Source organism: Ictidomys tridecemlineatus, chromosome 8, assembly GCF_052094955.1.
Source record: "Ictidomys tridecemlineatus isolate mIctTri1 chromosome 8, mIctTri1.hap1, whole genome shotgun sequence".
In the NCBI taxonomy this organism is placed as follows: domain Eukaryota; kingdom Metazoa; phylum Chordata; class Mammalia; order Rodentia; family Sciuridae; genus Ictidomys; species Ictidomys tridecemlineatus.
Window position 1 is genome coordinate 140,385,546 of NC_135484.1, and position 18,207 is coordinate 140,403,752.

The 18,207-nt window shown below is 35.2% G+C and overlaps 1 protein-coding gene across 1 annotated transcript; it reads left to right on the plus strand.

Moving 5' to 3' along the window:
* The first annotated feature begins 751 nt into the window (after nt 1-751).
* On the plus strand, nt 752-17,792 carry Snrnp48 (small nuclear ribonucleoprotein U11/U12 subunit 48). Its single transcript, XM_005327485.5, has 9 exons — nt 752-960; nt 2,494-2,607; nt 2,862-2,922; nt 3,920-3,994; nt 9,433-9,621; nt 10,381-10,502; nt 14,600-14,688; nt 15,186-15,350; nt 17,600-17,792. The coding sequence occupies exons 1-9, from the start codon at nt 805-807 to the stop codon at nt 17,646-17,648; spliced, it is 1,020 nt and encodes a 339-aa protein (XP_005327542.1). The 5' UTR covers nt 752-804; the 3' UTR covers nt 17,649-17,792.
* The last annotated feature ends 415 nt before the right edge of the window (nt 17,793-18,207 follow it).

The following is an 18,207-nucleotide window of genomic DNA, read 5'->3' on the forward strand; positions in this document are numbered from 1 at the left end:
ATAAGAAAATCTAAGTATCTAAGTATATGTCCCTATGGGATGTAGTAAAAGGTATACATGTCCTATGTAGTATTCTTGCAAAAATGCTTCAACTAATCCATAGGGGGGGTGTGGAGGGAGGGCAGATTTGACAAATCCAGAATGAGGGATATCCTGTAGGACAACCGGCCCAGGCTCATCACAAAATTCAATGTCGTAATTTAAAAAGGAGCTCATTGGGTTGAAATAATGAAACTGCTGTAAAGGAATTTGGGAGATGGACCACTCGGGAAATTTGAGCTATGCATAGAACTACTTTATGAAATTAATTTTCTCAGATTCGGTCATGCATTATGATTACAAGGAAAATGTTCTGAGAACATGCATATTAACATTTTTGGGGGGGGGGAAGAAAAATCTGCAACTGACTTTCAAAGAAATGAGCAAAAAATAAGTGTGTGGGGCTTGGAGTGTGGAGAAACGAGACCTAGAGAAACCAAACGTGGCAGACTGTTAACAATTAATGAGCTGGAGGAATATGATATTAATTCTCCTTGTACTATTTAAACTTTTCTGTCGATTTAAGTAATTTTTTTTTTTTCTAAAAAAGTTTAAGAGGAGCAATGCTATTCTGGGAAAGCCAGAGGCACACGTATCCAGGAGCAGTGCAAAGGCAGTCTTTCCAAGTGACAGATCCCGCCCTCCCCGGGGCGCTTCTCTATAGGCCATTTGAGTCACGTGGTGCAAAGCCCCGCCCACTGTTCCCAGAGGCCCGCGCGCGCGGCGGACTATTCGGTCACTTCCTCCTTGCGGGTGGGCCACGCCATGGAGGACGAACCTCCTCCCCTGGAGGAGAGACGGAGGCTGCAGGAGGAGCTGAGCGAGTTTGTGGAGAGCTGCTGCAGGACGCTGGAGGAGGTGACGGCGTCCCTGGGCTGGAGCCTTGATCAGCTGGACCCCGGGGAAGAGAAGGCGGCCGAGGTGAGGGGCGCGGTCGCCGGGCCTTTCCGGGGACTGTCCGCCCGCGCGGTCCGCTCTGGCCGAGGGAGATAACGCGCAGGGTGCTGCGAAGGGAAGGGCGTAGGAGGCCCCTTGGTTTGCAGGGCCGTAGGGGGCGCGCAGGCCCGGAGCTGCCCTGACGCCCCCGGATGCCGGACTGGGGCGCACCAGGGCCACCTGAGCGCTCCATTGCGCCCCCCGCTGCGGCTCTTCTGCAGCGTAACTGTGGGTTGAAGGAGGGAAATGCTCATCTCGAGCTTAGGAAATAAGCCAATGGGCCTCAGTGATGCCTGCGGAGGTTTGGAGATTTGCTTTGTCATCTGTCATAGGATTCTGCAGTTGCAGCAGATTTGGTGACAGAAGAGCTAGAAGTTCACCTATTCACCTTTTTCTCCCTTAAAATTGGACCCTTCTGTTTGGGACAGCATCGGTTCTGGGATTATTAAAGGATGTCACTAAGAGATGATAACTAGCAAACTCACTTGAACGGTAGAATTGGTTTTTTAAATGTAGGCAGCTTTGTTTTGTCTTTGTTTTTGGTGGATTAGAATGAAGGGTTGTGGTCCATAGTGGAGGAATTTCTGGGTTTTACTATGTTGTAATGATGTCTCTTGGTGGGGGGGCGGTTTAAGTCACATGTCTGATTCCCCAGAAGCATTTAAAGTATATTTGATTTATATATAAACCAGTCACTGTTTATTGTGTTAAAAACGCAGTGGAAGTATTTTAAACTTCATTGTTCATGTGGAGAGATATTTGAAACCATCAAGTGGGGTCTGCCAAAGCTTTCTATACCATTGTTTACTCAGCAGTGCAGTAAAATTGAGTTCCTTATGTTAATACTTAAATAGCACATTGTATATGCTATTTATTATATAGTTAACTTGTTTAATAATCATAAATGTTCATTGGTAACATTTTATAAATGAGGAACAGAGGTGGTAATTTGTTCCAGGATACATTGGTACAAAACAACAGTTAGGATTTGAACTCAGGCTTTTTGACTCCTGAAGTGTGTATTCTTAATTGTTATGTTGTATTTTTAAAACTTCTTTGTAAAATTCCCATATTCTGACAGTAACCTGTGGGTGTGCATTTAACTTTTGCAAATCCAATATCTGTTATTCAAGAGAGTAACTCTTAGAATAGGTGCATTCCCGATACTTAAGCTCTACTTTTCTGTGATGTTTTAACACTGCGGTTCAGTGAACAACACTGACACTTGTTTGGTGGTGGTGAGGAGGAATTCGGAGAAATCAGTTATTACATTATGATGTAATTGCTATAGTACAGGTTATTTGGGGCTGCAGTGGGTCAGCAAAGGTTTCCTGAACAAAGCAAATTCTAAGCTGATAAATAAAACGAGCAGAATTAGCTTAGGTGAAGCACAGAGGAAGTATGACCAGCATGTGTAGAAGTTCAGAAGTTGTAGTACCACTTAATCAAGTAGTAAATATTTAATGATATAATTATTTAAAAATATTATGTACCTTTTTCTTCATTTGCTTTTTATAGGATGAAGTTGTGATATGTCCTTATGATTCCAATCATCACATGCCAAAATCATCTTTAGCAAAGCACATGGAATCTTGTAGATTGAGGAAACTGGGTTATACCAAGGAAGAAGAGGTACCAATATATTTAGTCATTTCTCTCTCTCTTTCTCATACAAACACACACACATAATGTAAATTGTGCATTAATAAATTCATAGTATTTAGAAGGTATATAAAATATCAGCCCTTATTTGCCTATTTGTGGATAGGAAGATTACAAATTATTGTGAGAAATATTTAAATGGTACTATAAGTTTTTGTCAAATCTTAAAATAATCAATTATCTGATCCTCAAGAACACTAAGTTTTTTGTTTTTTACTGTTTAGGATGAAATGTATAATCCTGATTTTTTCTATGAGAATCTGAAAATTCCTTCAATTACTTTGAGTAAGTATTAAATTATTAGATGATAACTTTAAAATCTAGTTATTAATTTTTCATTTTTGAATTATGAAAAGGATGAATTTTATGAACATGCTTATGATTGAGAAGGACATTTAATACATTAAGAGAATGTAGAATTGATCAGGGGTGGTGCTGCACACTTATAATACCAGCTGCTTAGGAGATTGAGGCAGGAGGATTGAAAGTTCAAGGCTAACCTGGGCCACTTAATGAGATACCCTTCTCAGAATAAAAATAAAGGGGCTGAAGATGGCTTCGTGGTAGAGTGCCCCTGGGTTTAATCCCCAGTAACTAATTTACATTAGTTAAACAGTGAAACATTCATGTAATCTAAAATTTAAAGATCAGGCTTATGTTAATAGGCAGTGAAAAACTCTGAAAAACTTTATACAGTGGCATAGATCTTTCTTGGTTATAACAAAAATCTAAGTACACAACACAAATTGAAAAGAGTGAAAATGGAAATGTCTCCCAGGTACTCATAGCATATGTAAAGTCTTGGAATCAAGATAAATAGAATGCTCTGATTCAACTCTTGGTTTTGTCACTAATTTATGTGTGTCATTTTTAGTAAGGTAATTCACTCGTCTGTTTTCTAAATTTCTTTATAAATCAGGGATGATGACAAAAGCACTTTGAGGATTAAATTATATGTGAATATAGTAAAAATAGTACCTGGCACTTAACTGAACTTCAAAAATGTTAGATATCATTGGGTGCTCAAACTTGTAGCTGCTATTCCTGTATGCCTGATTATAGTGTTTTCTAAATTGCTTGAAGTCTGGTCACTTCCTGGCCCCTAGAAAGATCTGAAAGAATTCTGTATTCAGATTATGGAGGCAGTAATATGGATGTTTCATCCATTATGATTCTGGAAGGTTTGTCAGTATGCCCAAAGTACTTAGACTAGAAACCAGGTAATCACTTAATTGTGAACACTGATGATTTGTAATGTGTGGGTTTTCTTTTTTTTGGACAGATAAGGACTCACAATTCCAGATAATTAAACAAGCTAGAAATGCAGTTGGAAAAGATGGAGATTGTTACAATCAAAGTAAGTGACCTCACAGTTTGAGCTAACTAATGGATCAAATTATTTTTCTCTCACAAGCACATTACTAATTTTCTTCATGAAAAGCCTTGTGAAATAGTTACGTGGAAAAGGTTAAGTTTTACATTTAATGTTCAGCTAATCTGCCTTGTTTCAACATCATTTATTACATATTTCCCATTTACTTAATAGGTGAGATTACCTTATGGATAATTTTTTTTTTTTTAAAGAGAGAGAGAGAGAGAGAGAGCGTTTTTAATATTTATTTTTTAGTTTTTGGTGGACACAACATCTTTGTTTGTATGTGGTGCTGAGGATCCAACCCGGGCCGCACGCATGCCAGGAGAGCGCGCTACCGCTTCAGCCACATCCCCAGCCCTGGATGATTTTTTAAAAAGTCATTATTTAGTAAATAAATTCTATTGGGTTTTGCCCTTATTTTTGTGGCCCCTGAGAGTTCCTCATTTGAGAAAGGCTTAGGCTAAAAGAGATTAGCCTCCACATACAGCTGCCCTTAGCATTACCCTGTTAAGAATAATTTTATAGTCTTTTTAGATCTTGGACTCCTTTGAAATGGTGAATGCTAGGGATCCCCTCCTCAGAAAAAAGCACCAACAATGTTTTACATGTAATCTTGGAGGTTTTGTATATCTTTTCATGCCAGCTTTGGAGTTGGATTAAAGAGTTTCTGCCTAGGACTTTAATAGATACAAGACTAAAATTTTAAGCCTACATTTTTAGGAAATCAAAGAAAATTTTATCTATCAGAAGTAAAGCTAACAAAGAATTTAGATTTTTGGACTGAGGTATGTGAACATCTAACCAAAGGATGACTGGTTTCTCTTATAAGGATTTCTAAGCTGTCTTTGAACATCCTCTAGATTACTTGCTCTGTGTTTTTCTTCTTTCTTACCAGGCCATAGTCTTGGTTGAAGTTGAAGTGTTCAGGGTGTCTACCAAACATTGTGCTCTGAGTTGCACTGTAGCTTCAGGAGGGAGACCATCTTGCCCTTAGCCTATTTATCTTAAATTAGTTCCTGCCAACAGCCAGAAACATATTTTTAAAAAATTCATGCTTTGAATATCCCACTTTCATGTCTGTTAGCTTAATTCCAGGTGTTTTTGTTTTTTTTTTTAAACCTTTGAGGGAGACATTTGACTCTCATCTTACTTGGACAGCTTACTACTGAGCTATGACTATCAAACCTTTCTTGGTCTCTGTTGTTGATTCTACCTGTAGTCCTTGCTTAGTTAATAGACCAATAAGAAAGCATAGGTTTTTTGTTTTTTTTTAAGGGGGGGTTAACTTTTAAAAGATTTTATATGACTCTTAACTGGTTAATAGGTTTATTGAATTTATTTTAGAGTTGAAAGAGCACTTGGTGTTCATCTACCCCAGTGTTTGCATGTTATAGATAGGAAACAAACTCTTTCTAAAGGTCTTCAATACCAATTATGGAAGAATATCACAAACTTCAAATTAATATACTCATAACAATGCTTTTCACTATTTATTCTATTTTGTGAAAGCCCAGTTTAAAGAATTTAAGCTAACTGCTTAGTGTTATACAAATGACAACTTCTTTTGAATTTTTAAATTTCTTATCTATAGTATAAAATTATAGGTTCGTTTAGAGGGACAGAGATGATAAATGCTAAACTAGCCCTAGTTAAAATCATTGGTAGCTATTATTTTCTAAGTGAAAATTAATGTAGAGAAAGCAATATTAGTATAATGAAATGGATGAATAATTTATAAAATGTCCCATGTTTATAAATTTAAATAACTGGATAGTAAGACAGATTTAGTAGACATTGTATTTAGTTAAATCACAAAAGCGAAGAATTACTTTGAATTTTTTCATTACATAATTAAGAACTTTCAGTTGTTTGAACTCCTTCTATTTATTTATTGTATTTGCTTTTGATGGTTTGGGGGTTTGAACCTAGGGGCACTCTACCACTGAGCTATATACCCCCAGCCCTTTTTATGTTTTTGTTTTGAGGCAGGGTTTTGCTGAGTTGCTTAAGCTGACCGCAAACTCGTAATCCTCCTGTCTCAGCCTCCAAAATTACTGGGATTATAGGGGTGAAGCACCTTACCTGGCCTCTTACACTATGTTAAATTAAGATTTTTTTTATTAGAAGAACTATTTTTATATGATCTGTAACCCTGTTTTTATTTTTTTTATTTTTTTTTTTTGAGGATGAGTGGTGATTTTCAGTTTATTAGGATCAAGGGGTGCTCTACCATTGAGCTACACCCTGTTTTTTTTTTAAAGAATTTTTTTTAATATTTATTTTTCAGTTTTCAGTGGACACAATATCTTTATATTTATTATTTTTATGTGGTGCTGAGGATCGAACCCAGCGCCCCACGCATGCCAGGTGAGCATGATACCGCTTGAGCCACATCCCTAGCCCCTGTTTTTAAACCTTTTTTTAATATCCTGTGTTTTGTTCTATAATTTCTCAACACATTATTTTTGTGGTCCACTGAAGTCTTGGGTATTTTAAAACCTTTTCCCACAAGACAAAAAAAAGGTCTTGAAATATCTTCTTACTGATTTATATACTTTGAAGAGAGAATGACTAACATGAAACATTTTGCACTTCCCTATGTAAATATTATTTTATTTTAATATACACTAAACTAAGTTTTTTGCAAGGTTGCACCTGTACTTTCATTTCTCTGGTTATGTCAGGCTTGAACTCAGGATACAGAATTTTTAATCCGTTAACCTTTGTGCAAGCTTGAACAGGCTTTAGATCTGCATACTTACTTTCAGATGTAATTATAGTGGTTAATTTTATAACCAAGATATCAATTTCTGTCATAAATAATATTTCTATATTTAGTTCTTCACTTTTTTCTATAATATTAAATGTTGAAATTGCCTATACTTCACGAAGTGCGAGAATGACCGTGATTCAAAGATCAGTGTATAAAAGAACCTTAAAGAGACAAGATAGAATGGCTTTAGACTAGATCTTTTCCAGCTGTGACACTTTGGGCAAGTCATTTGACTTCTGTGGGCCTTAATTTTTTTTGTCTTTATTGTTAGGGAATTGTTTTTGTAAACTTCCAAGTTTGTAATGTTGAAGCAATATCTCTTACTAATATTTAATGTCATATATTTAAGATGCCCTGTGATGGCAAAAGTATTTAACAAGGAAGAATGAGAATAGTTACATAAGAAGTAGAGTTTCATTTTATGATGATGAAAAAGATAGAGTTGATGGTTGCACAAAAGTGTGATTGTACCTTGTGTCTCTGAAATGTATACTTGAAAATGGTTAAAAGGGGAATTTTATGTTATTTTATCACATTTTTTAAAAACTACAAAAAAAAGAATTATGACAATTACGAATCATATTGAAGCTTAACATTTGGAAAATTTACATTTTATGTACATGCCAAGAGTATATAAGTGTTTATTCTTTTTTCTTTTGTCACAAATATCTGTGTTCTAAAAGATTTGAATGCAGTTTGTTGCTTAACTTTTCCTGTACTTTTTCTTTTTCAGTAATTGGGGTGAGTATAAAGAGGAATTAGAAACCTGAATATACTCCTTATTTAAAGATATGCAGTATCCTTTTTGCAAATGATATCCTTTTAAAAGTATCAAACTTCTCAACTTTATCTTCATAGCTGTCACAATATTGTAGTCTTTAATTTGAAATCTTGGTTGAATTTCAAGAAGTTTTCAGTCTTTACTGTAAAGAAATTTAAGATGAATAAATCAAAGAAAACTCCAAAATGTTTTAAGGAGAAAATTATGTACTTTTTTTTTTGGTTAAAAAGATAACAGGCAAAAGTTTATGAGGAGCTTGTTTGTAATATATCATTGTTTTCTAATTTCCTAGATTTTTATGGTCCATATTCAAAGAAATTTGGCTTATCAAAGCCAATTTTATATTAGAAAATTAAATGTCTTAATAACTGGCTACCTAAAGGGGCATTTCCTAGTGCCTGCCAACATTAGAACAAAATTGATTAACTTTGTAAAGGAACCCTTCCTGGTTAACCTGAATCCCTTGGCTAGTAAAAATGGCCTTGTATCATCCATAGCTGTTAAACCCAGCCTCAGATTCTATGCAGCTCTGCATAATTTGTGGACAAAGGAAAAGCATCTCTTCTTTTGTCATAATGCCTATTAACTCATAGTATGCTCTTGAGTCCTTCTTTCACCTGTTAACCTAAGAAGTTAATGAAGTTAGATTTTATCTAACATATCTGGGAAGAGCTATTTATTTGACATTGTCTTTGAGTCAGAGTTACCACTTTAAGATAACCTAGTAAGCTAACCTAGCAAACAACGGGAAGTATTCCTTTGGTAGTACTTGTTCTTTGTTTGCATTAGTGAATAATGAAGTCTAGAAAGAATTGTTTTAAATTGCTTTATTTACAGTTACAATAATTTTATTTCTTTGAGAACATTTGAATCTCAAAACAAAAAATTTCTTCAGTGTTTTAATACATCACATCCAGGTATTGTATTTACTTTTTTCATTAATGAGCAGATTTGAGAGAGATCTGTAATTGTCAGGGGGCACTGCTGTTACCTTATTTCAGTTAATTTGGTTAAGCCATTATGCTTCCTCCTCAGGAAATTAAAAGTAGTTTAGTGTTAGTTTAATAGATCTTTCTTTGGTCTGAGCAAGTTTGGGATTTCTGCTACTTAATTGTTTTTTGATCCCTAGCTCTAAGTCATTGCACAGTGGGATGGGTTTAGAATATTGAACATCTAGCTTGATGTCTTAAACAAATAAGACATTTTATTTTTACGTATTTTCATATCTGTAGTTTATTTTCAAAGGATCTACAATGTGTATTACCCATTGAAAACATTTTTTTTCAACTTCTATGAGGAAAATCATGTACACATAAAGTAATATCTTCTTTTGTAATGTGGGTGGTCTTTCAGAAATGGTTACCCAAAAGATGTTTTTAGCTGGGTGTGGTAGTGTATACCTGTGGGCTCAACTACTTGAGAAGCCAAGGCAGGAGCATCCCTTACGCCCAGGAGTTTGAGGCCTAGCAACATAGCAAGACCCACCACACACATACAAACACACATAGGCATACACACAAACATGAAAGAAGAAGAAGGGTTTCTTATGAACTAATTTTGTATGTGTGTGTATGTGTGTGTATGTGATTATTACTGCAGGCCTTCATGGGATTTATCTTAACATCCTTGGAGAGAATAGCAAACATCTGTGATACATATTTTCTGTGGGAGTAGCATTTAGGATAGTCATTATATACTACTTACCATATAAATTGATATTTTGTGTAATTAGGGATTGCTATATAAAAATAATTTGTGTTAATATTGCATTGTTATAGCACATTTTTAATCTATTAAAAAGTAGTAGATTTTAAGTCCATAATACTTCATGTATTGTTTATTCTTGTGGTTTTATTTTTACTTTAGGAATGTATTCTTCATTGCCTGTTGAAGTTCCTCTGAATCATAAACGATTTGTTTGTGATCTAACCCAAGCTGATCGTCTTGCCCTTTATGATTTTGTCGTCGAAGAGACAAAGAAAAAGCGCTCTAATTCTCAAATCATTGAAAATGATAGTGATCTCTTTGTAGACTTGGCTGCCAAAGTTAATCAAGGTTTGAGATGAATATCATACTTTACATTTCAGTTTGCCACCCCCTCCTATAAATCCTATGATTGTTATTAATCTGATTTTATTATCATGCCACTTTGAGTTGGAGCAAGGTGGTTTTTTATCATGTGGTATTGGAAAATGTCAATAAATATATTTACTTAGTAGATAAAAGTTTTCCTGTGACTGAAGATATTAAGCATATCTTCCTTCTGTAAGTTACTTAAGCATAGTTACTTAAACTGTGCTCTTACTTTAATCTCTGGATCTAAGCACGCTTATGTTCAATTAAAGGTTAGAAAAGAGGAATGATATAAAACAGCCCATGTATCTATATATTGCAGAATTTATAGGGGTTTTGTGCTCTACCTTGAAACATGATGAAATAGAAGATAACGATGGGCACAGTGGTGCATCTCAGCTAATTGGGAATCTGAGGCAGGAGTACCATGAATTGAGACCAGCCTGGATAACTTAGATCGTATCTCAAAACAAACAAAAAAAGGGGTGGAGATGTGGAAATGTAGCTAGTGGTAGATCACTTGCCTAAGCATGTGTGAGCCCCTAAGTTTGATCCCAGTAATGTAAAAAAAAAATACACATATTCATCCATATATATATATATATATACACACACACACACACACACACACACACACACACACACACATATGAATGGATAGGATTGTGGTGTTCCTACCTGCTAATTCTTACAAATTTAAAAGCTCTTAATGATATAATAATAATTTTATCCTTTCATTAGATAATAGTCGAAAAAGTCCAAAATCTTACCTTGAAATCCTGGCAGAAGTGAGAGATTATAAAAGAAGACGCCAGTCCTATAGAGCTAAGAATGTTCACATAACCAAGAAATCATATACTGAGGTAAGTCTCGTATAATATAGAAAGCTTTGTTGAGAAGAAAAACTTCTTTTGAATGGTTTTCTAAATCTGTTCTATGGATTTCCTCAATTTCTTGGAGGTTTTCTGAAAGAAAGTATCTTCTGGGTGACCACGATTAATGTGTATTTGCCCTGTTAATTTCAGACCCACTCTTTACCAGGCAAAGGCTTTTCAGGATACCTAAGTAAATAAATAGATATGTAAACAAATAAAGAGGTGGTGTAATCTTAAAAAGTAGCTGCATTTGAGAAAGTAGTATTATACCATGATAAGAGAAGGAATTTTGGTATTCCGCGGACCTTGACTTCAGTTTTGATTCTGCTGTTTATTATTGACTTTGTGAGTTGTACAAGTTATTTGAGTTTTTTAGATTCAATTTTTTTTCATTTTGTAATAGTACAAACTTTGCAGGGTTATGAGAATTGAGATGATGCACAAGAACACAAATTTCTCAATATTAGCTATTATCTTTTTTTTTTTAAAACAAATCTTAATGTGCTTTTACATACTTTATTAAATATATGGGTTTAAGAGTGTCTTGGTATAAATTAATGAATCAGTCTGGTGTGTATCTAGATTTATTTTCAGATGTCATGAAATGAGTAGAGTTTATGAATATTTTGGGTACATGAATTGCATTGCCCAGACTCTACAAATATTTTCCTCATGAAACCCTAATTTCTTTATTATTCTTTGAGTTCTTCTTTACAGAGACCTATAATCTGACCTCATTTTTACTGGTGTATTACAGTTGTACATAATGGTGGCATTTGTTGTAACATATCCATGCATGCACACGATACAGCAACATAATTTGGCCAGTATCATTCCCTGTGTTTCCCTTTCCTCCTCCCTCCTCCTGTTTGCCTTTCCTCTACTCTGCTGGTCTCCTTTTGATATTCATGAGATCCCCCTCTCCTGTGTTCTTTTCCTTTTTCCTCTCTGGCTTCCACCTATGAAAGAAAACACATGACCCTTGACTTTTTGAGTTTGGCTTATTTCATTTAATATAATGGTCTCTGGATCTATTTGTTTTCCTGCAAATGACATAATTTCATGTTTCTTTATGGCTCAGTAAAACTCCATTGTGTATATAAACTACATCTTCTTTATCCTTTGATGGACACCTAGGTAGGTTCCAAAGTTTGGCTCTTGTGAATTGGGTATGCGTGTGTTGCTATAGTATGATGGCTTTATCTTGAGGATAAACACCAAGGAGTGGTGTAATTATCTGGCCTCATTTTATCAAGCAGTTTTTTTGTTTTGTTTTTGCTTTTTTTGGTATCTCTTAAGCAATGTCTGATTATACATATTTATTTTTACTTCTAGGTCTTAATACATGTTGTTTAATCACCTAAAATGCTCTTTGTTTTTTGCCTTCTTAAATCTTGATTACTGTGTGGACCACCATTTCCATTGACTTTGAGCAATCACTGGTTTATCATACTAATAGTCTATTTATTTATTTTATTTGTTCTTTTTAGTTATGCATGACAGTAGAATGTATTTTTACATATTATACATACATGGAAGATAACTTCCCAGTCTTGTGGTTTATTGTACTAACATTCTGTACCACACCGCTCAGCACTGAATTTTATGCTATTCTTTTTTGTCACTAGAGATGTGTTTTAGACTTCACCTCTTCTAGTAGAGGTCTTGGATCATGTTATACTACCTTGGTGATTCAAATACTTGGTGATACATCTGTTGTTTCTTCTCTCAGGATCTTTTGATCATGTTGCTGTTGATTTCTTTACAGTTTCCTGGTTAACCTTGTATTATGGGAATATTTAAACATATGCTGAAGTGAATGGCATAGCCTAAGGAACCTTGTGTATCCATCACTGAACTTCAGCAATTACCAACATATGGCCCTCATGTTTTATTTATCCCCCAATTCACTGTTCACCTCCTGCTCCCCTCAGTAGTTTTGAAAGTAGAACCCAGATATTTTTCATCTGTAAATACTTTGAATTTATAAATCTTTCAGTGATTATTTTTTTTTATCTGGTCATTCCTAGCTTCATTCATGTCCTACATATTTTTTATTTGCTCTGATTAGGATTTGAATTTTGACAAATTACAGCAAAAAATTACATGCTAACAGTTACTATTACATACTATATTTTTGCCACTGCTCTGGGGTATGTAAAAATGAATGGCCCATAGATCCCATTCTAAAGGAGCTTATAGTATAGCAAGTGAAATAGACATTTCAAAATACAGATAGTGTTAAGTGCTAAAAATAAAGGTGAAATCAAAGTGTATGAAGGAAAGAGTGATTTTTCTTAAAAAGCTAAGGTTGATATGATTGTCAGAGAAGGTGCATTTGAGGAGAAGGAATAAGCAAACCTGTGATAGATGGATTCTGTGGATGCAGTGGGCTTCAAGGAGCTCATATGGATTTAACAGACAAGGAAACTTGTAGGGCTGTTAAGAAAGTGCTAGAGCTTGAATTTGACTACAGGTCTGTGTTACCTTGTTAACCTAGTGGGTTAGACTGGGGCTTGTCTTAGGTTATCCACAGGAGAATACAGTGGGAGGAGAAGTGGCGATAGGGATTTCCCAGATGGAAGCACTAGCATTACTAAATGCAAGTAAAGTTCAAGAGTTTGTTTCAGAGATCCATTAGTAATGCGGTGTACCCAGAGCTTAGGGCTTCTGAGGAATTATCTAGTTTGAGGCAAGGATGGCTTCTACTGTGTGATACAGTGAAATCATGGAGGCTTTCAAGGCCTTGTAAGGAGATTGGACATTGTCCTGTTTTTCTTTGAAACCTATGAATAGAAAGTTTCCTAAAGTGGGAAAAAATGCAGTCAGGTCTGAACTATAGTGTTTGTTTCTGAGATTGCCTGGTCCCCTATACCTTTTTACTTAAAACCTTTCCTAATTATGAATGAGAGACAGGTCCACTTCTAGTTTAGCTTTATCTTTGCCTCTCCCACGACTACTCTTGAGCTTGATGGTGTGGGTAAACTAGGAAAAAAAAACAAAAACAACTTTCAAAGGGTTCTTTTTCTTAGGGGGTTGGGGGTTGCTAACTGGGGATTGAACTCAGGGGCACTCAACCACTGAGCCATATCCCCAGCCCTTTTTTGTATTTTTATTTAGAAACAGGGTCTTAGTGAGTTGCTTAGTGCTTCATGTTGCTGAGGCAGACTTTGAACTCAATCCTTATGCCTCAGCTTCCACCAAATGATTAAACGTAAGAGATTTAGGGGCTGGGGTTGTGGCTTGGTGGTAGATTGCTTGCCTAGCAAGCACTGGGTTTGATCCTCAGCACCCCATAAAATAAATAAATAAAATAAAATAAAGGTGTTTTGTCCATAATTAAAAATAATTTTTTTTAAAAGTAAGAATTTATATTCTGACTGGAACGGTGTCTGTGACATAACTGTAATGTCTTATATTTGTTTATCTTGACTTAACTAGAAGGCCTAAAAATTATTTGTAAATATTCTCTAACATACAGATAAGGTACAAACAACTCCTGTATTTTTTTTTTCTTTGCACAGATTACCCATTGTTAACATTTGGGCCCTGTATTTCTCATTTGAACTGCTCTTTTTCTTTCTGTGCATTTTCTACCTTCTCCATCTTTATCTGTATGCCCCCCCCTTTTTTTTTTATGAAAGATTTAAGGGTAAGTTTCATCCATAATGAATCCTTTATAATGGTCCTTTATCCCTAAATTCTTAGTATGTATTTTCTAAGAATAAGGCTATTTTGTTACATATTCATAGTTATCAACTTCAAATTTAGCATTGAAATAATACTTCCATCTGTCATTCATAATCCAGTTCGACAGTGCCCTTTTTATATTCTCTAAAATGCATTCATTTCATAGTCTATTATATCATAGCTCTTAGTAAATTTTCTGTACATCATTAGCAGAGCTTTTTCAGGCTTTTTGCACTTAATCTTTTTTTTTTTTTTTTTTGGTGGCGGTGTTGGGATTGAACTCAGGGCCGTGTACAAGCTAGGCAGGTGCTCTAGTACTGAGCCACATCCCCAGCCCTAGATGTAATTTTTATAACAATATTCTTATCTGATATTTGATGTTTTCATCTCCCAAGGTGATTCGGGATGTGATAAATGTGCACATGGAAGAACTCAGTAACCATTGGCAGGAAGAACAGGAAAAAGCAGAAGATGATGCTGAAAAGTATGTCATTATCTTTATTGGTAAAAAAATAAATTTGTTTTATTTTTTTATGGCTTAAACCCAGGGCCTTGCACATGCTAGGCAAATGCTCTGTCATGGAGCTATACTCTCAATCCTAAAATATTATTTTTTTAATCTTTTACTAATAATTATTATGTTTTAGTATTTTCAAGACCCTTAGTAGCATACTATAAATCATTAAAATGCTCGTTTTTAAATGTCAGTTCTCAGAATCATACTAGAATTATTTTATGACATTGCCTATCTTGGTGAGGACAGTTATGAGGAAACAACCACATTAGTAAAATAGTTAAACAATAAAGCATATTATAGCAGCTATTTTTGACTATTCTCTTATATGGAATATAAGATTATGCATATTTAGCCTTCATCTATCATTGGTGTGATGTGAAATATTGCACTTTAGATTGGTGTGTGTGTGTGTGCTGGGAAGACCAGTGGTAAAACAAGCTGATTGCTGTTCCTCTCTGTTTCAGAAATGAAGAAAGGCGATCAGCTTCAGTAGACTCTCGGCAGTCTGGTGGAAGCTACTTGGATACTGAGAGTTCACGACATAGAAGGGATCGGAGTAGGAGCCCACATAAAAGAAAAAGAAATAAAGATAAGGATAAAAACTCTGAGTCAAGGAGAAGGAAAGAGAGGTGAGTCTAAAACTCTGTAGCATCTAACATTTGTCTTCTGCTTATTCCTTACCATCTTTCTTTCTTTGTTCTTTCTTATTCTTCTTCTTGCCAGTTCCTTAGTTGAAGGGTGTGTAGAGTTGGAGAAAAGGGGCTAAACCTTAACATTAGTTCATTTTGGCCTTATTGGTGTGATTTTGATAGCTGAGAACAATACATATTAATGCTAAAATAATAAATTTAGCCAGACATGTTGGCGCATGCCTGTAATCCCAGATACTCAGGAGGTAGAGGCAGGAGGATCACAAGTTTGAGGCCAACCTGGGCAACTTAGCTAGACTCTGTCTCAAATAAAAAGTGAAAAAAAGCCGGGGATATTGCTCAGTGGTAGAGCCCTCTTGAGTTTAGTCCTCAGTACCCACCCCACCACACAAATTAAATCAGTTGTGGTCTACTTATTGCCCAGCTGCTTACGAGGCATCCATCTAGATTTTATATTCATCCAGGCTATGTAAACTTTTTTTCCTCAGTCTGCACCTCTTTCCCCAATATTCCTGTTCTGATTAGTGGATGACCCTCATCTGTTCACCTAAGCCAGAAATCAAGCAGTCATCTTAGATACACCTTCCTTATTCTTTACCATCTCCGTCAGTTCTAAATTACTGTCAGTTCTACCTGAAGGTGCCTCATATGTGTGAAGATAGGACTCTGTCGCTGTTGCTGTCTGTCTAGAAAATTATGGTAGTTTTCTTAACTGTTCTACTTATCTGTAAACTTACTGATATGAATCCATCCCTGCTCCTCTGTCAGAGTGAATATTTACCTCTTACAGCTCTTGAAGGGCAAAATTCAGGAGTCAGATAAAGGAAATCAGGAACTTTGGTGGCTCTCACCAGCTGCAGGATCAGGACTCCTGCTACTTCTTGTATTGTGACCCTATGGAATGTGGAACTTGGGCCCTGGCAGCCTACATAACTTAGGGCCCCTCATCATATCTTTGCCTTTTCACCTTGTATCCTGCTGCTTGATTTGATTTTAAAGCCCTTTTGCTAAATTCTTCCTTTTTCTTTAAAAGCAGCTCTGTCATCTCCTGAAGGTTTTCGTTCTCATTGAAGCGGAGCCAGTTATCATTTGCATTTTGCCACCACCTTCCCTAGCACAGACTTGTGTTTGAACTTAATGGTCTTTACTTTTACTACTGTACTCCAAGCTTCTTGAAGGCAGAGTCTTATTTGGTTTTATATTAAAGCACAGTGTTTTTTATTTGATTTTCAAATGATATCCTGTCTCATCAGGGCCATTGGTAAGTTTCTGTATTGGTAATTTTGCTTATTTTACTATCATCCAGTTCATAGATTTAGAGCTAGCTAGGATTTAGTCCTCTTTTGATTCATGTGATATAATTTATGCAAACACAAATTAACTTGGTTACCTATCAGAAATTGTGCTCTTTCATTTCTTTCAAATTTGTTAGTGCCTCTTTTATTTAAGTAATTTTTAATATCTGTATTCAATCTCTGTAGACTTAAATACATTAGAAGTCCTCTAAATCTAAGCATGAAATGATTTTCCTTTATAGAAGATAAATTGAGTATTAGCAGGAAACACTTCCTATTAGGGCAAGACTGATCTTTGATATCTACCCCTGAGTTTACACAGGAGGCAGAAAAAGGAAATCAGGAACTTTGGGGGACATTTTTTTTCTTTTTCTTTTGGTCATTCTAAGAATTGAAATCAGGGCCTCATGGCTTGCTAGGCAAATGTTCTACCACTTAGCTACATCCCTAGCCCCCCTCCCTTTTATTTTGAGACAGTGGTTTTCACTAAGTTGCCAGGTAGGGCCTCAAACTCATTTTTAAAGTCTTTCTCCAACTTTAATGTTCTATTGAGAATGAATCTCTGGTTGTCTACCATATCATATACATATAAATCTGAGGGTGAACTTCTATACGTGAAACCTAAGAGTAGATCTGGTCCAAATCCAATCAACCTGTCAGTTACTCATTCAAATAATAAGGTATCATTTCTATAGTCCATTCCTTTTTAAAGTTTATTTAAAGCATAAATCCATTTTTCTTATCCCTATTTCAGTCTCTTGGTTTTAATCATTGATTTGCCCTTTTACTCTCTCAAAATTACTGTTTAGCTCTAAATGTGTGTTTTAACTTGTCATGGTTTATGTATGATGAAAGAACATTATTATTTTAAAGCTCTGATATATAAGTGTATGTCATTTATAATACTTTATTTTCATACTTCTTTCATTTCAGGGATGGGGAAAGACATCATAGTCATAAAAGAAGAAAGCAAAAAATATAAATGAAATGTTTGTGCATGTATTAATTATGTATGTCATTATAACCAGTGTGCTGATATTTTAGTTGTCATTGCTTTGCATAGGAGAATGTGTTTATATGATCTGTTTAATGCTTATTATTTTTCAATAAATACTTATGCTTCAAACATTGAGTTTTCTATTACACCCTACAACTGTGTTTTCCTTATATTTTAATAGATGGGTTGTTTCTTATTATTGATTTATTCTTTTTGGTAATTTATGTTATAAAATTCTTTTTTAAAAACCAGTACTTAAAATATATAAATTGTATATTAATACATTCTCATAGTAAAAAATATTAAACCTTACCAATAAGGCTAAAGGTGCCTTAGAACAACATCTATTTATTTCCCTGTTTCCTCCCTGGAAATAAACTACTCTTTATCACTACATTGGTGAAGTATAGTAGGGAAAAACAATGTAAATATCTGTTGGAAGGGGAATGGCCTAGCTAAATAAAACTATGGTATGTCATAGAATAGATAAACTACATTGCCGTAAAAGAAATAACCTAGATCTGTATTAATGTGGACAGATCTC